The sequence below is a fragment of the Schistocerca cancellata genome, chromosome 4, assembly GCF_023864275.1.
Source record: "Schistocerca cancellata isolate TAMUIC-IGC-003103 chromosome 4, iqSchCanc2.1, whole genome shotgun sequence".
In the NCBI taxonomy this organism is placed as follows: Eukaryota; Metazoa; Arthropoda; class Insecta; order Orthoptera; family Acrididae; genus Schistocerca; species Schistocerca cancellata.
Window position 1 is genome coordinate 439,361,238 of NC_064629.1, and position 21,875 is coordinate 439,383,112.

General features: G+C 40.2%; 1 protein-coding gene across 1 annotated transcript; it reads left to right on the forward strand.

The window, feature by feature from the left end:
- Positions 1–8,859: 8,859 nt before the first annotated feature.
- On the forward strand, positions 8,860–10,376 carry LOC126185193 (uncharacterized). The gene is made up of 3 exons (XM_049928061.1): positions 8,860–8,890; positions 9,905–9,981; positions 10,087–10,376. The coding sequence occupies exons 1-3, from the start codon at positions 8,888–8,890 to the stop codon at positions 10,370–10,372; spliced, it is 366 nt and encodes a 121-aa protein (XP_049784018.1). The 5' UTR covers positions 8,860–8,887; the 3' UTR covers positions 10,373–10,376.
- Positions 10,377–21,875: the final 11,499 nt, after the last annotated feature.

Here is a 21,875-nt window from a genome sequence, read left to right on the forward strand (position 1 = left end):
CAATGAGCTGGCCATTGTTGCGGCTGGTCGTATAGAACGCCATATCGTCACCATATTGCATCAGGTGTCAGTGTGGGATGATTTGCATATCATTAACATAAATGTTAAGGACGATGGGAGAGAACACAGACCGTTGAGGGGTACCCATTGACATGTTACGTATCCTCAAGAATTTTCCTTGCTGTGTAACCAGAAAGGTCCTATCACAGAGGAAATCATCAAAGATCTTAAAAGATCCTATCACAGAGAAAATCATCAGCGAGCTTAATATACAGGGTGATTATAATTAAAGTTAAACTTTCAAACGGAATATTATCGGAGAAGGGGAAAACGTATGGTAGAAGAAAAATAAATAGTTACAAGATGTAGCAATTGGCGCTGTAAGCATCCTAATTTAATAGTGGTCGACTACAAATGACAAACGAATCATACAACAATGCCTAACGTGTACGTTTGACATTAAACGAACTGTGCTACTCAGTATGTATGGGTGTACAGGTGTGATACTGCTAGTTACGTAACCGATCCACCATCGCAAGGTCATATCACATCGGATGGGAAAAATCGGTTTTTAATTGTCCTGGGGCCAAAAACCGCATAAAAAGCACCATTCACATGCCAGGAACCGCATAAAAAGCATGAATCAAAATCAAATCGAATTATTAATTTCCGTGGGACTCGCGCAAAACATGTTCAATATGCTGTCCACTGTTTTCTGCAACAAGTTGAAATCGAGAAACAACATGTTCCACAACTGATCGAAGTGTTTCCGGGATCACGTTCAGAATGTGATGCACAATGCGTGCCTTCATTGCTGCTAAGTTTGCAATCGGAACAATGAATACAACATCTTTCAGATAGCCCCACAGCCAGAAGTCACACGGATTAAGATCAGGTGATCGGGACGGCCAGGCTGTCGGAAAATAGCGGCTGATAATTCTAGCATTTCCGAAATGGCGCTGCAGCAGCTGCTTAACTGGATTTGCTATGTGCAGAGGCGCGCCATCTTGCATAAAAATGATCTCATCCGCACATCCACGCTGTTGGAGAGCTGGAATGACGTGGTAGAGCAAAAGACACTCATTGAGCTTACTAGTGACGGTAGTACAGGCTACAGGACCGGAAGCACCTGTCTCTTCGAAAAAATATGGCCCTATGATAAATGATGGCGTAAACCCGCATCACACAGTGACCTTTTCAGGATAAAGTGGTACTGGTTGGTTTGCGTGAGGATTTTCCGTTGCCATATTCGACAGTTCTGTGTACTGACATTTGTTGTCAGGTGGAAGTTGAGGCGTGGCGCCTTATATCGCTCGTGTCTAGAGCCTGTGTAACGTGAGAATGACTCATGCGTGCACAGTGACAGGTGGCCTGAAGCGGGTTCAATCGAGAACGTAGTTTTAATTTTCAGCCACCAGAGTCCAGTAGTGCACAGAGACATTCAAGAAACAGGTCAAGAGAATGTTTTTGTGAATTGTTCTGTTTAATCCTTGAAGGTTTTTTTTGTTTTATGTTTGTACAGTTTTGTATATGCTTTTAGTACTGTGAATGATGCGTGAATGGACGTAGATCATTGTTCTACTGATAAACGCTGTACGAACTAGCGTGAGAAATTTTTAAGCCAGTGTGAATGCAGACGACGGGGAATTTTGTATCATAATATGTTACGTAAGTTTATGCTAAAAGGAAGGCTAATTCGAGTGCAAATGAAAATTGTTAATAATGTAAAGTAGAAACAACATATCACAATGTTAACTATTTATTTCGGGAAAAAGAACAGTTCGAAATTGTGTTATTTGTTGAGTGGTTAGTCATGAAAAGCGCGGACTAACGTGGGAGAATAATGTTTTTCTATTGGCCTTAAAGAAAACTGACCAATCAGAACGAGTATTCTCCCCGCGCCTTTTCTCTTGAAGATATAGAATGCTTACAGCAGTCTAAGTAATTGGAGTCTAGCCTTCCAGTGGTACGGTCGTGTGTAGTATGAGCTCCGAAGGAAGTTATAGTTTGCCGGTTTTAATTGTGCTACATGCCTCAAAAGTGCTTTAAAGTGTAGGCATATTTATTCCGACATGGTTTTTTTTATAGAAAGTACGGATTTTTTAAGTAATTTCATGTATGAGAAAAGACAGTAATTCCGCGTGCCATATTGAGCAGATTGGTGACTAAAAACTGGAGTGCTTTAGACACTGATAAACTATATGGCGAGCATTTTCATTTAAGAACAATCCGTGCTTAGTAGCTGTTCGGATTTCGGGAAATACGTTACCATAGACTTGCTAACATGAATGAAAGGGTTTGTGTATGACTGTGTTAGGATTGAGCACTGGCTTCGCAGTGAACTTGTAATTCGAATATACCGAAGTTTTGCCAGTATTTTCACTTTTCATTCAAAATGGAGACCTCTTCCCGATTCTTAGAACAGTTACGTTGTACGCAGCCTGGTGCGAGTTGCAGTACGCTAGTTTTCTGCTCCGTTTCCTACCGGCGATCTGCAGCAACGAGTTCACAGGTAGGTGCAAGTAACAGGAGGAAAAGGAACCGCGCCGCTGCAAACTGGGCACCGTCGGTCCACAAAATCTTCCACGGCCAATCATTGTCCACTTCCATGAGAGGACGAAATTCTAAAGCAAAGGTCTCTCTTGCTGGCAGGTCAACAGGAAACAACGTGCACATGGGTAATTTTTAATGGATAGCAAAGAAGGGTGTTTCGTAGGATTTTACGCACCGTGCTCAAGGGTACGTCCAATGTTCGGGCAATTCTCCGTGCACTACACGTTTGCATACCACCATTCGTCTCCTCCTGCATTTCTGTGGCCACTGCTTCCACTGACGTCGAATCAAATCATTTCTTCCCTCTACCAGGTTGCACACCAAAAGAAACCGTCTTTTCGAATTTCCTAATCATTTTCTCCAGACGCACGGCAGTCGTTATACCAACGCGTTTTTTTCAAACCCTTCCGTTTCCGAAACTTCTGCAGAGAGACGTGTGCACAGTAATTGCTCTTATAATACAGCTTTACAAGCAGTGCGCGATCCTGCTTTGAGCCAGTCATGGCGAACGTCGCAGACCTGAAAGGAGGAAAAGCTGTGTACCCGGTGTGTTTATACCAACTTCAATGGGTGGTGCGCATGGCAGGTGTTTTCATCTACGCATTCTGACGTATATAGCGCCATCTATTGATCAGTTTTCACATTTTTTTCTTCTGCCATACGTTTTCGGCCATCTCCGATAACATTCCGTTGCAATTTGACGTCATTCTGACCAGTGGTGTTATTTCTAGAGTGTTTTGAAAGTTTAACTTTAGTTATAATCATCCTGTATGTTGTACTGTAGGTGCCTACTGTAGATAAAACCATAATAATTACGTTATTCTCATGTATGTTAGAAATCAGTATTATTAAAATGAGCGCTTTTTTAATCATGATATTTGATGCACAGGGTGATCAAAAAGTATTCATAAATTTGAAAATTTAATAAACCACGGAATAATGTAGATAGAGAGGTAAAAATTGACACACATGCTTGGAATGACATAGGGTTTTATTAGAACAGGATGGCGTTCCACTCCATATTGCTAGACGCGTGAAAGATCTCTTGCGCGCGTCATTTGGTGATGATCGTGTGCTCAGCTGCCACTTTCATCATGCTTGGCCTCCCAGGTCCCCATACCTTAGTCCGTGCGATTATTGGCTTTGGGGTTACCTGAAGTCGCAAGTGAATCGTGATCCACCGACATGTCTAGGAAAGCTGAAAGACAACATCCGACGCCAATGCCTCACCATAACTCCGGACATGCTTTACAGTGCTGTTCACAACATTATTCCTCGACTGCAGCTATTGTTGAGGAATGACGGTGGACATATTGAACATTTCCTGTAAAGAACATCATCTTTGCTTTGACTTACTTTGTTATGCTAATTATTGCTATTCTGATCAGATGAAGCACCATCTGTCGGACATGTTTTCAACTTTTGTATTTTTTTGGTTCTAATAAAACCCCATGTCATCCCAAGCATGTACGTCAATTTGTACCTCTCTATTTACATTATTCCGTGATTTATTCAGTTTTCAAATTTATACTGACTTTTTGGTCACCCGGTACTTTTAAAAAATAGGATATGGTCCTATCGCTCCCAAACTGTATTAAGCAATTTGAGGACAGAGGGTGCTTCTGTGGTCACTTCAGCCACCGCCGACTTGAGTCCTACTGAACAGCTATGGAACGCATCGAGAGAAATGCGTCCTAGCACTGACCTATCTTAGTAAGTTGTATGCTGCGACTGAGCGGTCGTGGATTAGGATGATTCCATAAAGCTTCCATGTTTCATGGAGCCCGTGCCACCCCTCCGTCATCGGCCCAATTTCGAGAGCAATTTTGTTGTCCGGATGTATTTTGGCCGCGTATTTGAAATCGGTACTGCGACATACAGACGGCAATGGGTGTATAATTATGTCCCAGAAACCCCTTCAAAAAAATTTTGAGATCTATGTCGATGACCTGTAAATTTCAACTAGACATGACTAATAAATGCGGGCAATCGATTATCTTACAAAACATCAGAGAAGAAGAAAGTCTCTGCAACTTCCGTGGTGACTATACATTGTGGATGTATTATTTTAAATCTGTCTTTTTGTTAACGAGAAAAGTTCTTCGGAGCACAGGCGCCGACTCCATAGGACTTGAGGGGGCCTCAAAAATTATATTATGTTTTGAAAATCATAAAATTATGTTGGAATTTTTTAGTTTCCTCGTTTGACGACTGTTACCTTTTAAAATATATTCAGTAATGAGCGAAAACAAATAATTATTACGGTAGTAAGCAGGTTAATTGAAAACGAGTGGTGTGAATAATGGTAGTGTTGTGGTGTTGCGAGCACACTTAGAATTTGTCCCTGTGCACGAACCTTCCGGTGAAGTCTGGCGTCGGCGAGCCAGCGCTTCGCCCGCGGCGACATCAAAAGGACTGGAGCAGAAGCGCCTGGAACCCTAGCGCTTTGCGTTGCCTTGATGCTTTGAGACATTACGACGCCGCGGCTATATAAAGCCCACCCTGCTGTCGCAGTCATTCAGTGTGGATAGTTTTGTTCAGTGCATGCTGCAGACGTGCTTAGTGTTCCGACTTTAGTGTCTAGTGGACTATTTTATATGACTATACTTTATTCGTTTACTTTAGTCTCTTAGTGTATTGCGAATTAAGTTTGCAGTGGATAAATTTGTTACCAGAAAGGCGCGCTTGGAAGTTGATGATACTGCAAGTCAGCCCCCAACGATTATTGTGTCATCAATTGATTCGTCGTCTTCAGGCGAGAACCTGGACATTCCGGTAAGGGAAGATCATTTCAGAAGTCTTGGTTGATCAAATATACGTGGCTAGAATATGAAACATCTACCGAAAAAGTTTTTTGCAAAACCTGTAAAGAGGGCAGATGCTAAAAATCTATTACAATTTTCTTCAAATAAAGAAGATGCATTTACTTCCGTAGGGTTTTCTAACTGGAAAAAGGATTTGGAAAAATTCCGTCTTCATGAAAACACGTTTACACATAAAGAAGGTGTTCTGAAACTAAATTCCATCACTAACCGAAGTGTGGCCTCCCAATTGAATGAACAGTTAGATATTGATATGAAGAAAGGCCATTTAGCTCTTGAGACAATTTTTACTACCGTGCAGTTTCTATGCAGACAAGGACTAGCAATTAGAGGGCACGAAGATGTAAACTCAAATTTTTTTTCAATTGTTAGAACTCCGAAAGAATGACATACCTGAGTTTAAAGATTGGTTAGGGCGTTCAGGGTATAAGTGGACGTCCCACGATATTCAAAACGGGAATCATTGATCTACTAGGAAAGTATGGGTTGAGAAAAGTATTGCTTCAATCAAGAAGACTGAATATTTTTCTATCATGGTTGATGAAACAAGTGGTTCTTCGATTCACGGACAAGTGTCATTTTGTATTTGTACTGTCGATGATTCCTTAATCATCAATGAAGACTTTATTGGCCTATACGAGACCCCCAACACTGAATCACAAACTCTGTTTAGTAGTTTAAAAGACGTTTTTGCTCCTCTTGATTGCCAATAGAAAACTTAAGTGGACAGCGCTATGATGGTACCTCGAGAGGTAAGGTCAAACGACTAAAAAAGTTAGTTTTGGATATACAATCAAAATCACGTTATGTGCACTGCACTGCTCAGAGTTTAGATTTGGCAGTTGTAGACAGTCTTCGCCATCTTATGTCTATGAGGGATATTATGGCTATAGCCAAGGACTTAATAAACACCGTAAGGGAATCCAACAAAAGGATGGGACTTTTCAGAAGCATACGCTGTGAGAGCGCCAACGACCAAGCTGGTCTACAACTCCTTTGTTCGACTCGATGGATCATGGAAGCTCCTATTATCTTGAGAATACTGAAAAACTTTGAAGAACTTCTAGAGCTTTTTGAAACATTTTCAGCTGAGGACAAAACAGAGGCAGGTTACAAATGTGCAGGCTACCTTGAGTCAGTGTTACAATTCAAGATTTATTTCTTTTTACGTCTTTATTGCCATATAATGAACCAAGTAGAGGATTTCAATGAAAAAATTTAGTGCCCTCATCTAAGTGTTGCTGATCAGGAAAAAATGTACGAGGGCTTAATTTGTATATTGGATGGAAGGCGTGACAGTTTTGAACACTTTTGGGAAATGTGTTTAAAAGAAAAACCTTCACAAGTTGAGGATCCTTCGCTTCCTCTGAATCGAAGTATACCAAAGGAGCCAGCTCACCGCACAGTGTCAAAACCCCAAAGGAATACCACAAAGCTATTTACATTGAAGCTTGTGGAAAGGTGCAATCTTGCATTACTGAGCGGTTTCTTTCAACTGGACTCACACAGGTAATTCCAGTTGAACAAGAGTGCTTGCTTTTAGTAAACAGAGGTGGAAAAAATTTGGAAAAATCAACCGAGTTTTTCGAAAATGGCCGAGACATTGAAAGAGTGCGCTTACACTTGAATATGTTAGCCGATATCGCTAATAAAAAACAAGTGGTCTCAAAAAACATGTGTAATGTAAGAAAGTACATTACACAAGAGCCTGCAGTTGGAGAACTGTTATGTGAAGTAGTGAAGTGCATTAAGCTTCTCCAAGTAGTTCCAATCACGACAGCAACAGCAGAACGATCATTTAGCGTCCTTAGACGTCTGAAGTCATATCTCCGATCAACAATGGGGCAGAAGCGATTGAACACTTGGCTGTTCTTCAACCCACCGAGATGTTTTGGATGAATTGGATATTCGACCAGTCATCAACGACTTCATATTCAGTAATCCAGTCAGACCGTCGACAATGCACCTTTCTAAAGAATATCTAGCCCTAATAATGGCATTTAGAGCAATATTAAAAATCTTTATAAAATAGAGGATTAAATACATACATAATGTTAAATTTTCAGTTTCGAAATATTAGTACTAGTTTAGTACTGTATTACTATAGTACTAACTTCAATATTTTTAGGGTGTATGACCCAATTAAAACCCGCTATTTACATACTTTTTTACTGAAAGTATTAGGCATTCTGTAGTAGCTGTATTAAATCATTAACTTTGAGGTACCGTTTTTATTTAATGAACCCTGAGCCTTATTCAGAGTAAGCTTAAATTAGCTATTTCACTTATTGATCAAAGTGCTGTTACTGTGCGACAGCAATATTTTATGTTTTATTCTTTCAATGATACGTAGTTTAGGATTTATGTAAATATAATTTCAGTCTTTAGAGAGCTATATATTCACTGCTCTGTAATAGTCTATAAGCATGAATATTACTGTAAATTAAATTAGCTTTTCACGAAAATACCGTGCATGTTTATGTTTTGTTTCTTTTTTCAAAGGCAAAACATGTGTCAGGCTTGTCGAGTTTTCCCGAGTGCCAAGTTATCGAGAGTCCAGTTTTCGTGGTTCTAATGTTGATCATATGACTCTAAAATACTTTAAAAAATTTAAAACTCACTATTTTTCATCTAAAAATTATAAAATCTCCCGGGGCAAGACCCCAGTATGCCTCCCCCCCCCCCTCAAAATATTTTTTATTAGTCGGCGCCCCTGCTTCGGAGACTAACAGTACTCATAAATAGTGGGAATTAATAAGAATATTTCTGTACATAGTTAAATAGTGTGTAAGGCTGTCTGCCTTTTAAAATCTTGTGGCAAAGCATGAGAGGTGAGGAATTATGTGTTTCCAAATAGTAACGTAGTTCCGAGCCAATGCAATACTTTTTTATAAAATAAAACTCAACACTGCTAAAAAATTGTGTTTATTGATTACCAAAAGGCTACTTGCGACTCTACCAACAATGTACGTAAATGAGAGAGAAAATTTTGTATGGTTTCTACATGTAATTTTGCTGTCAAGACAGTTAATGTTCAGGCAATAAATGTGAATACTCGCTACACGAATATTTTCGTAGATTTTTTGCCACTGGCTGACAGCAAGAAAAAAAAAGACATCGCTAATTAAAGGTACAACATTGTTACAAGCTTTTAGTATCCAGAGCTATCTCACATTTTCGGAAGCAAAGAGAATAGTGGCGAACGGCGAAATACTTTTAAAATTTCACACTAATCTGGCTACACACTTGTTGGAGAGCCAATACATTGCAAGTGAAATTTATAATTGTTGTCATATGGTTCCGGTACGCTATTTGGAAGGATTGGTTAGTATTTTTAGACAGTAAACTACAAAAATTTGGTGAAACTTCCGCGCCTTTGAATAACAACTCTACCAGAGCAGTTTGAACGTACCGGTAGTGACGCCACTCGTTATCCTACCCCCCCTCCCCCCCCCTCACCATCTTTATTTAGTTTCAGTGTTAATGGTCGAAGTCGGACGTTCTTTCCCAACATGGTGAGTCTCTGATGTCGTGCAGTAAATTCGCTTACTGCAATTACTAAATTAATTTGTAGCGTGTAATTTTTAGCTATCCCAGTAACTCAGTTCATTCCAGTAAATGTGAAAGTTAATAATCTTGAGTTACGATCCAATCGTGATGAACTAGCAATTCTGGTTATGGCAGTTAAATCAGAGCATAAATGCAGTTTCTGGCTAATGAATGTATGAAATTAAGTCAGATAACTTTCTAAGGGCTGGAGACAATAACTTCAGCGTAGCTTAAGCTATTTTAAATCCAAAATGCCAACTGTTCTGGTACAGTATACAGTTCACGATTGTTTGTTCCCCTTACGAGCGCTGTTTCTTTTGTAAGTGTATTTGATTCCTTCTTGTTATTTTTGCGCGAAATCAACTTTTCTCTCTTATTTTCTTGGTTGAGCTCTACGACCAAAAAGTAAACGAAGATTTTAATTCTCGCCCAAATCATTTCGGTTGACGCCATATTGCAAAATGTATTGTTCATCTTGTGGGCCCTATTATGAACATTGCCAGATCCCACGTTCCAGTACGAGTAAAAAAAGATACTACATGCCCATTATACATCACTTAAATTATTGTTGCGGTTATTTCTTTACTCGTGTTGGAACGTGGGCTCTCGGAATTTTGAAATAGAGAAAAACAGAGGCGCACCAAAAATCGTTCTTATTGCTTACCCGTCCGTAATGGAATACAGTTGCACCAAAATTATATGGTGTAGTATGCACCTTCCTCTCTCATCCGGCAGAATACAATTACTGATACAAATAAGATACTTGTTTCTAAAATAAGGTTTAATTCATTGAAGCTAAACTATCAGTGAGACACTTCACTTTCTAGAAGAACACTAATGTAGTGTTATGTTCTATTTTTCTCAGTTTTTCTGTGAATGCGTTCATAGTTTTCGTTGTTTTATTATCTCATGACTGCGGCCAGACATAGTTCATTGCCGACTTTTCTCACTGTTGCTGTGGGCGCCATTCTTTGTTTCAGGAGAACGATGGTGATAAGCGTCCACTCAGCGAGCCGGATTTGAGAAAACATGATTTGGCGAAATCGAAGAACGTGAGGTACGTCAACAGTCACCCATTATTCATTAACCAATAGAGTTCCCCCGCGTGAAACGTAATTTCAGTACTCTCACGTTTTTTATTTTTTCTACTTTTTCTCTCCAGTAGTCGCGATTCTTCGCGAGATGTCGTTGCTAAGCAAAGAGAGCGTCCACTTGATCTAACTGTGAAAGGCCAGAAGTTGGTCACAGCACGAGGGCAGTACTCCAGATACCGCAAGGTGTGGGGTAAACATTTGCAAGAAGTAGAGAGCCCACTTCAGGAAATGCGTCGTTTAATGGGCACCCTGGAAATGAAGCAACCTGTGCCAGCATCAAGTACCAGTCAGGATACTGCACAGGCCAACAGTAAGATAAAACAGACTCAGGAACAAAGTGCAGACTCAAATTGAAGACCCGCCCATGCTGGATGCCACAAGCTTAAGGATATCTGCAGGTAACTCTATTCATTTATTGCCACTCATTTTTCTTCTTGTAAACAGAGACTTAAGCAGAACAAACCACAGGTGGCATGTGTGCATTGTGTCAGCTTACACTGTAAAGAGAGTGTGGATGGTCCAATTGGAATGATGCTGAGTGGCAAATTAAGATTTTTTAGATGAATGCCACTTCAACTTTTCCTACTAAGGTGACTGTATATTTGTTAGACACTGACCTGGAGGCCATAGTCTCTTTGTTTTTATTGGTGAGTGGCATAGCAGAGAAACGCCATTGTGTAATTAAGTGGTTATACTGGGCATATAGTGAAGGCTATCTGAACAATAACGACTATACCATGAAGCGTTTTGGAGTATCAGGTTCTGGACTACTTTTGAATAACTCCACTTTCCATATTTCAGCATAACAGTGTCCAAGTTCAAGTGGTAAAGGATATACAACCCTGTTTCATACAAAACCACTATTTATCCATCATAAATTTTCACCTGTCTGCATCCTGTCAAATGCATCTCATTAACTGGTAGACAACTTATTCACCATGATCTTTCAGCAACCATAGCTAATACTTTGTAGTCTCACATGCAAATGATGTAAAGGAATATCTCCTAGCAACATGTACTATCTCAGATTGCATCATTTGATACCTTACGCAGTTCGAAATTGTCAAAGTCTGAAATCTCCCCCCCCCCCCCCCCCCCCCCCCCGTATAACCTTTGCATTAAAAAAATGTAAATGTGTGTGAAATCTTATGGGACTTAACTGCTAAGGTTATCAGTCCCTAAGCTTACACACTACTTAACCTAAATTATCTTAAGGACAAACACACACACCCATGCCCGAGGGAGGACTCGAACCTCCGCCGGGACCAGCCGCACAGTCCATGACTGCAGCGCCTGAGACCGCTCGGCTAATCCCACGCGGCCCTTTGCATCATTTGAGACCTTACACAATTCGAAATTGTCAAAGTCAGAAATCTTTTTTTTTTCATATAACCTACGTTTTTCATATACATTATATCTGGTAGATCTTAATTTTAATCACATATATTCTTGGCTGAGCAATTTTATAAATGTTCATGTACAGAGTGTTGTTGTTGTTGTGGTCTTCAGTCCTGAGACTGGTTTGATGCAGCTCTCCATGCTACTCTATCCTGCGCAAGCTTCTTCATCTCTCAGTACCTACTGCAACCTACATCCTTCTGAATCTGTTTAATGTATTCATCTCCTGGTCTCCCTCTACGATTTTTACCCTCCACAGCCGGCCGAAGTGGCCGTGTGGTTCTCGGCGCTGCAGTCTGGAACCGCGAGACCACTGTGGTCGCAGGTTCGAATCCTGCCTCGGGCATGGATGTGTGTGATGTCCTTAGGTTAGTTAGGTTTAACTAGTTCTAAGTTCTAGGGGACTAATGACCTCAGAAGTTCAGTCCCATAGTGCTCAGAGCTATTTGCCATTTTACCCTCCACGCTGCCCTCCAGTACTAAATTGGTGATCCCTTGACGCCTCAGAACATCAACCAATCCCTTCTTCTAGTCAAGTTGTGCCACAAACTTCTCTTCTCCCCAATCCTATTCAATACCTCCTCATTAGTTATATGATCTACCCATCTAATCTTCAGCCTTCTTCTGTAGCACCAAATTTCGAAAGCTTCTATTCTCTTCTTGTCCAAACTAGTTATCATCCATGTTTCACTTCCATACATGGCTACGCTCCATAAAAATACTTTCAGAAACGACTTCCTGACACTTAAATCTATACTCGATGTTAACAAATTTCTCTTCTTCAGAAACGCTTTCCTTGCCATTGCCAGTCTACATTTTATATCCTCTCTACTTCGACCATCATCAGTTATTTTTCTCCCCAAATAGCAAAACTCCTTTACTACTTTAAGTGTCTCATTTCCTCATCTAATTCTCTCAGCATCACCCGACTTAATTCGACTACACTCCACTGTCCTCGTTTTGCTTTTGTTGATGTTCATTTTATATCCTCCTTTCATGACACTGTCCATTTCGTTCACCTGCTCTTCCAAGTCCTTTGCTGTCTCTGACAGAATTACAATGTCATCAGTGAACCTCAAAGTTTTTATTTCTTCTCCATGGATTTTAATACCTACTCCAAATTTTTCTTTTGTTTCCTTCACTGCTTGCTCAATATACAGATTGAATAACATCGGGGAGAGGCTACAACTCTGTCTCACTCCCTTCCCAACCGCTGCTTCCCTTTTGTGTCCCTCGACTCTTATAACTGCCATCTGGTTTCTGTACAAATTGTAAATAGCCTTTCGCTCCGTGTATTTTACCCCTACCACCTTCAGAATTTCAAGGATAGTATTCCAGTCCACATTGTCAAAAGCTTTCTCTAAATCTACAAATGCTAGAAACATAGGTTTGCCTTTCCTTAATCTAGCTTCTAAAATAAGTCGTAGGGTCAGTATTGCCTCACGTGTTCCAGTATTTCCACGGAATCCAAACTGATCTTCCCCGAGGTCGGCTTCTACCAGTTTTTCCATTCGTGTGTGAAGAATTCGCGTTAGTATTTTGCATCTGTGACTTATTAAACTGATAGTTCGGTAATTTTCACATCTGTCAGCACCTGCTTTCTTTGGGATTGGAATTATTATATTCTTCTTGAAGTCTGAGGGTATTTCACCTGTCTCATACATATTGCTCACCAGATGGTAGAGTTTTGTCAGGACTGGCTCTCCCAAGGCCGTCAGTAGTTCTAATGGAATGTTGTCTACTCCCGGGGCCTTGTTTCGACTCAGGTCTTTCAGTGCTCTGTCAAACTCTTCACGCAGTATCGTATCTCCCATTTCATCTTCATCTACATCCTCTTCCATTTCCATAATATTGTCCTCAAGTACATTGCCCTTGTATAGACCCTCTATATACTCCTTCCACCTTTCTGTTTTCCCTTCTTTGCTTAGAACTGTTTTTCCATCTGAGCTCTTGATATTCATACAAGTGGTTCTCTTTTCTCCAAAGGTCTCTTTAATTTTCCTGTAGGCAGTATCTATCTTACCCCTAGTGAGATAAGCCTCTACATTCTTACATTTGTCCTCTAGCCATCCCTGCGTAGTCTTTTGCAATTCCTGTCGATCTCATTTTTGAGACGTTTGTATTCCTGTTTGCCTGCTTCATTTACTGCATTTTTATATTTTCTCCTTTCATCAATTAAATTCAATATTTCTTCTGTTACCCAAGGATTTCTACTAACCCTCGTCTTTTTACCTACTTGATCCTCTGCTGCTTTCACTACTTCATCCCTCAGAGCTACCCATTCTGTCAATTGTTCCCGTATGCTCTCCCTGAAACTCTGTACAACCTCTGGTTTAGTCAGTTTATCCAGGTCCCATCTCCTTAAATTCCCACTGTTTTGCAGTTTCTTCAGTTTTAATCTACAGTTCATAACCAATAGATTGTGGTCAGAGTCCACATCTGCCCATGGAAATGTCTTACAATTTAAAACCTGGTTCCTAAATCTCTGTCTTACCATTATATAATCTATCTGAAACCTGTCAGTATCTCCAGGCTTCTTCCATGTATACAACCTTCTTTTATGATTCTTGAACCAAGTGTTAGTACAGAGCGTATGACTTCATTTTATTTAGCACAAAAATGGATAAGGCAAGTATCCCTTACTCTCTTAGTTAATTGTAGCATAATTGAAGAACAAAGTCAAAATGAAAGAGGAGAAAGAATTATATGTCACTGGTGCATGTTATAACAAACTTCTACATTATGGGGAAGGTGTGATTGTGTGATTGCCTATTAGCTCTTAAATTCATTGTTTTCTTACTGTTGATCCTAGTATTTGTGTTAATTGAATTCATTAATGTCTGCTTATTCATCCTAATTGCATTTTTCTACGGTTCTTTTAAATTATTGTGCATGGATACCACATCAGCTCATTACATAAATCAGCAGCGGCTTTGTCTTCATTCTTTTTAAATGTGAAATAACTTCTCAGACTTCGCAGCTAACATATGTGCACAACACAATAACAGATTAAATGTGTCATATTTGCATAATTTTCCAGTAAGCATCTAAACTGAATTGTTTTATTGCTGTAGCAATTGAAAATGTATTTTTAGTGTGCCAGTATCATCCAGGTCTAATTTATTGAACTGTTTTATTGGTTCTGCTTAATGCTTCACCTTCAAATATGGAATATATTTTTGATCCACTGTTCATGTGTTATGCACAGGAGACATTGGTATGATAGAATGAAGAACAACAACTGTACACAACATTAATTTTATTAGAATAAGTTTATGAAAGATGCTCAAACAGTCTTCCATTTGCCTAACTACATGCTGGAAGACTTGACCAAACTACTGTATGAGGGCATTATTGTGTTTCATCTTCTGAAATGCATCTCTGATGCAGACAGTCAACTCAACTCTGGTGGATACTGGAGCATTGTGGGTGACCTCTTGACCTCCCTCGTGAAAAGACTTTGATTACATCAAAGAAATGCACTGAGCAAGCAACAAGTCCATGCTAAACCATCATCAGTTCCATCATACTGGAATCAGAGCTTGCTGCTAACAGCGAGCAGTGCTGTGACCAGTAGTTCCATAAGTGCAGTACAAAGAAACTGAAAGTAAGTCAGTCCATTTAAGTGTTCTGCAGAGGAACAGCTTCAGTCTGAATGTTCATGAAAAACTTTGTTAGTGAGATCTTGCAACAAACACACATGGGTTCATGTAGTAAGATGCACTGTTTATGTAATTTAGCTATGAGAACAGATACGATGTGTAAAGTAGGTTTGATCTGCCACTGTCACCTGTCAGAAAGCAGCATCATTAGCATTTTCAAGAAGAAACAAATGCATAAATTCTGTCTGAATTGCAAAAGTTGGTAGTTTTAGTGCATGCATCTTTTGAAGGCATTACATAGTTGAATGTACATTATTAAACCTCTCTATCACAAAGTCCTGAAAATCTAGTATTCTCATTTTACACTTTTACCACCAATATGCTCCTGATGAAGCCTCTCAGGATGGAGTTTTACCCTCTCCCTTAATTTCATTTCCAATTTAACTAACAAGAATGGAAATACACACTAAATCTAGCATTTACTTATTATTCGTAGGTCCCATTCCCCAGTTTGTTCCTCAAAGCACCTTCTACAGCAATTCCATTATTTGTTGAGTGTAATAGAATGATTTCAATATCTAGGAGTGTAGTGGGCACCTTGAGGTGCAAATTGTCAAGGGGAATCCATTTTTGAAAACATCATCCAATGGTGCTAAATAGTGTCGAAGTTACTGGACCAACACCTGCCACTTGGCAATTTGTTTGGCAGCAGATGTGAGTTTTATATTTGTACAGTGAAGCTTTAGATGCCTGTGTAACATGAAAGCTGTGATGCCCATTATGTGAAGTTCCAGCTGTGGAAGGGCTTGTGAGCAGAAGATGTTAGCAATTCCCAATATGGGTTCCAGCCCCCCCTTTTGTGTCTCAAGACACCTTCTTCAGCTCTTTGAGGTTTGTTGGTATCATTTTGTTACATCCTCTGTCTAAATAGCACAAGGCATCATCGCTGAACCATGACTAACCTATTTAATGCTGTGTAGATCAACTTTTTGTGTTCTGTGTCACTGCAGTGTGATACGGCAGTGTTGTAATTAAATGTTGTAAGTAGTTTTGTGGTATGCCCAACCACACTATTTATAATTTGGCTTCAGTTTCCATACGGAGATTGAGATCACATTGACTGATGGATAACTGATATGTAATTAATTTGGGGTTCACTCAAAATGATGGAACCCAACATGTATTCTTCAGACCACTCCTCCAAAGTGTGTATGTGCAGCTATGTAAGATATTGTAGATATTTTTGAAAACTGCAACATCACATCCACAAAGTGCTCATGTTACTAGAACCAAGATATTCCTATACAGGCACAACAGGTTAAAGGTCTGGTATTGCGGTATGCCACTACTGTGAATGCCCTTAACAACACATTCATTTCTCAATTGTATGAATACATGGTGTCTGTTCTTTCATACACCACATTCAGATTCACTTAACTCTTGATGACCCACCAGTGTAGCAGCAGTAATCAATCTAACAACAGCATGAGACAGTTGCTGTCTTACATAGGCATTGCCAACCACAGTGTGTGAACCATTTAATGAAACATCATTGATATGGGCTTTCGGAGCCAAAGGCCCACTCGTGTACCCTTGATGACTGCACAACACAAAGCTTTATGCCTTGCCTGTGCCTGTCAACGCCAACATTAGATTGTTAACGACTGGAAAGACATTGCCTGGTTGGACAAGTCTTGTTTCACATTGTATCAAGTGAATGGACGTGTACAGGTATGGAGACAACCACATGAATCCATGGACCCAGCATGTCAGCAGGGGACTGTTCAAGCTGAAGGAGGCTCTGTAATTGTGTGGGGTATGTGCAGTTGGAGTGATATGGGACCCCTGATATGTCTAGATATGACTATGACAGGTGATTCATACATAAGCATCGTGTCTGATCACCTGCATCCATTCTTGTCCATTGTGCATTCTGACGGACTTGGGCAACGCCAGCATGACAATGGGACACCCCACGCGTCCAGAAATGCTACAGAGTGGCTCCAGGAACTCTTTTCTGTGTTTAAACACTTCTGCTGGGCACTAAACTCCCCAGACATGAACATTATTGAGCATATCTGGGATGCCTTGCAATGTGCTGTTCAGAAGAGATCTTCACCCCCTCATACTCTTGCATATTTATGGACACTCCTGGATTCATGGTGCCAGTTCCATCCAGCACTGCTTCAGACATTAGTAGAGTCCATGTCACATTGTGTTGTGGCACTTCTGCATGCTCGTGGGGTCCCTACACATTAGTCAGATGGACCAGTTTCTTTGGCTCTTCAGTGTACATGGAGCACAGGGCAAAACTCAATCGACAGGGGACAACTGACCCATCATAATAGTACTATTCATGTAAAAATCCCTTTAAAAGGCCGATTAGTTCTTCCTAGCAACATCTATATTATCTCATGTTATTTCCTGTAAATCTGTTGAAACTTTTAGTTTTTTCCATCACAACAACAGTTATGCTAAGGGCTTAAAAAATTTTACCATATAGACACAGAAAAAAGGTGAAGGAAGGAAGATTAAGGTTTAATATTCCATCAACAACAAAGTCCTTAGAAATGGAACATGAACTCAGATTGGGGAAGGATTTGAAAGGAAACTGGTTGTGTCCTTTTTGAAGAAACATTCCTAGAATTTGTCTTAAATGATTTAGGGAAACCACAGAAAACCTAAATGTCAATGGCTGGACAGAGCATTGAACCCTCACCCTCCTCAATGTTAGTCTGATGTCTCACTGCTGTACTACCTAGCTTGAAAGGGAAAAAAGAAAAGGGTATATTATGGATGAATCAAAGGGTCATAGAATGCTATGATAATTGTGAAATGTTCCTAAACATAATTTTATTTCACATTGATGGTCTCCTGCATTTATCATCCATGAACATACCTGTAGCCCTTGGTTTGGCAGTGCCTGCTATATTCTTATAACTAACTTTGTGAAAGACTGCATCTCACTAGAAAGATGACATGTTGAGTTACAGACAGACACAACAAAAACACACTTACACATTCGCTTTTGGCCAAAGTCTTCTTCAGACAAGGAAATACACATTCATGCACACAAGCAAACACACATGACCACCATCTTGAGCAGCTCAGCCTGAACAATATTTACAGCTAAACTAATGAAGCACGAGTACTATGTGTGATAATTAGTAAATTCATCATCATAATCTATACCTAGCTTTTCAGGAAATCGTTCAGCAACAGATGTATCACAATAGGGTACTGCACCACCTGCATTCCATTTCAACTTACATACCCACTTGTTACTTATGATAATTTTACTTGTTGGTGGCTGCCCAAGTTCCCAAACGCTAATAACCTGATCACATTTTATTTCCTCTTCCATGACCTTTATCCAGTCTTGTCTGTCACTCCTTGACATAGCTTCATACAAGTTCACAGGATATTCTCCCAAACTGGAGAAATCACTTAGCAGATAGGTGATATAATCGTGACTGTACTCTTTGAGTTTGGGTAGATGGGCTGACAGTCTGACTGGCTGGTCATCTCACGGTCCATTGGCACCATCTCACTCACCTCTATGTCTACCACTGACTGAGTATTCAGGATGTAGTCGAGGTCTCAAGTGGCATTACACTGTCACTCTTGCCTTCCACTTCTTCCCCTGCCTCAAGCTGTTCAGCATACTGTTCATTTGGCCAGAACATACCTTAATATTCACTTACAGCTGGTTGCCCTGTTACTGCCAGCCCAGTACTCATTCTCCACAAAAACAACATTCCTGCCTTTCACAGTTTCCTTGGGACTGTGTTGATCAGATAGTCTGTAAACTTTAGTCATTGAAAGCTATAAAAAGAAGTGGCTTGCCATGGCATCCCTCTTTGACTATTTTGATCTGGTACTTGGAAAAGGGCTTGTAACCACTTTTAAGTGGTCCAAAGAAGATACTTCACCCTTTTGTAACACCTGTAGAGTCATATCATTAAGTGCTGTATGAGGGACACAGTTCTTAATGTAAACAGCCATATTCCCTGCCTCTATCCAACATTGCTGAGGTAGACCAGAGACAAATAACAAAACACTGTGCCATCTCATTAACTGATCTGCTAGTCCTGCCCACAGCATCAGTCTGTTCTGAACTATAGGGCACACTAATCTGATGCTCACCCTCATTCTCCCTATGAACTGAATCAAATGTAGAGTTCACAAATTCAGTGGCATTGTTTGATTTAATAGCATTGATGTTTGCACCAATACTGTTTTCTTCCCAATGTTTAAACTCATAGCAAAATTAAATATTTGATCCTAATCCTTGAGAAAATAACAGAACATCATCCTAGAATAGTCATTCTCTAGTAGACACATGTAGTTACCCATGCAATGTAGCATTTGCTCCATGGGATCACATACATCCATATGCAGCAAACCAAGCACCTCAGATGCACAATGTCCACCAGCCTTAGGAAATGGAAATTTAAACATCTTACCAAGCACACATGAACTACGCTTTTCAATTGATTCAGAATCACACCACTTCAACATCAACCTTTCACTCTGTAAACATGAGTTAAGTTCAGTGTCGACTCCAACAGGAGCAATTCCATGAAGCTGTAAGTCTTCCATGTTACTACACTACCCGAAGAAAAAAGTGGAGCACCCTTAAGGGAAGGAGGTAATGAAATGAAACATCATGGGTGAAGAGGATATGTGATGTTATTGCAATGATTACAAAATCATGTAAACTTTATAAATAACTTATTAGTATGAGCCCACATATCAGTATGAGGTTGAACCCCCTCTGGCCTGTATGCATGCACTGATTCAGTTGTGAGTGTGTCATAAAGCACCTGTATGCTCTCCTGTGGCAAGCAACCCACAGCTGTTGTAACTGGTCCTTGATACCCTCGATAATGGCTTTGGGACCGAGTTGACATCTGAGCTGGTTCCACACGAAGTTCTACTGGAGACATATCTGGGGATCTTGCTGGCCATGACCTCAGCATCACATGACCAATGAGTAGAAGCAATGTGAGGACAAGCACTGTTGGAAAATGACACCAGGGAACTGTCACATAATAGGTAATGTATGAGGATGCAAGATGTCTGTGACATACCATTGTGCCATCAGGGTTCCCTTAATCACTACCAACTGTGACCTGAAGTCATACTCGATAGCTCTCCACACCCTGATGTCAGGAGTAACACCACCCTGCTTCTACAAAACTTTGGAAGAAGGGTACCTCTCCTCAGGTCACCACCATACTTACCAAAAATTGTATCCAAAGTTGTGCAGAACCACAATTCATCCCTAAACAGAATGCAATGCAATTCATCAGCAGTCCATAATCCCAGTTATGGAACCACTTCCAACACAACCGCTTGTGTTGGTGTGTTAACAGCAGCCTATGCATGAGACAGTAATTCTGTAGTCCGGTTGCTGCTAGTCTCCAACAAATGGTGTAGGATGAAACAGAATGTTTCAGTGAATCCATCACTTGTTCTCAGATGGCAAGCATAGATGTGAATGGGTTGCAGCACACTTGGTGCACAGTCTGGTGAATCTTCCTTATGGCAGACAGATGTGGTTGACCAGAATGTGGAGAATGACTATGTCTGCCCTCAAGTTCCCATGCAGTCCAGTATAAGGCCACTGTAACATCTGAATGACCCACAAACTGTATTCAATGAGCTAATCTAAAGGAGACTAAAAAATGAGGCTCCTTTTAAAGTCAGTGAGGTGCTGATAATGCTTTCTGACACAAGTATGCAGCATCTCCACATTCATCACAGTGATCACTCAACTTTGATGCTGTTCACACTCCCTATATACCCGACCAGAATTGGTACTGACACTAAATATGAACAACACTGGTACATTCTGGTGGCCATTCTGCCACACAAAACTGCAGTTCTAATCATTTATGTATCTGCAAGTGGCATGTATGTGTACAAAGTTACATTTACATCTGACCAAGTCTCCTGGTTCCTTAACTTTTTTGTCGGGCAGTGTAATTTTAGTAATAGCTACAGCATGTTTAACTAACTCAGGTTCAACATTTTTTTTAGTCATAAATGTCATTTAACTTTGGTCCATAACATGGTAGCTCACCCCTTTTGAACATCTTACACCCATCTTTGCCAAAAACAACATTTGTGCCTTTCTTAACCAAAACAGAAACTAATTACAAATTAGTGGCTAATCCAGGGACATGAATAATATTTTTGATTGAAGGTATATGTATATGTATATATTGACAATAAAATTACCTTTCCATTCACTTAGTAATTCAAAATTTTCTACCGAGCGAGGTGGCGCAGTGGTTAGACACTGGACTCGCATTCGGAAGGACGACGGTTCAATCCCGCGTCCGGCCATCCTGATTTAGGTTTTCCGTGATTTCCCTAAATCACTCCAGGCAAATGCCGGGATGGTTCCTCTGAAAGGGCACGGCCGACTTCCTTCCCCATCCTTCCCTAATCTGATGAGACCGATGACCACGCTGTCTGGTCTCCTTCCCCAAACCAACCAACCAACCATCAAAATTTTCTGCATGCTTCACAATTTATTATTTGCAGTTTTCTGGTATAAAATCTTGAAGCTATCCCTTTCTTTATATTATGTGTGATAATGCTTCACAACCAGCAATTCACTCATACTGGTGGAAACCTGCCACACCAATTGCATGAAAAGATGACTTGTCTGCTCCCTTGGAATCCTTCTATAACTACTCTTGCCTCCGAAGACCATTGATCTTGAAGCGGCCATACTTCCAGCAACTGAAACACTTTATTTTCTTGTTTGTCATTGTAAATACCCTACTGTGATTTGCTGCAATGCTTTATGAATAAATTACTGTCACCACTGTCTTTATCCAACT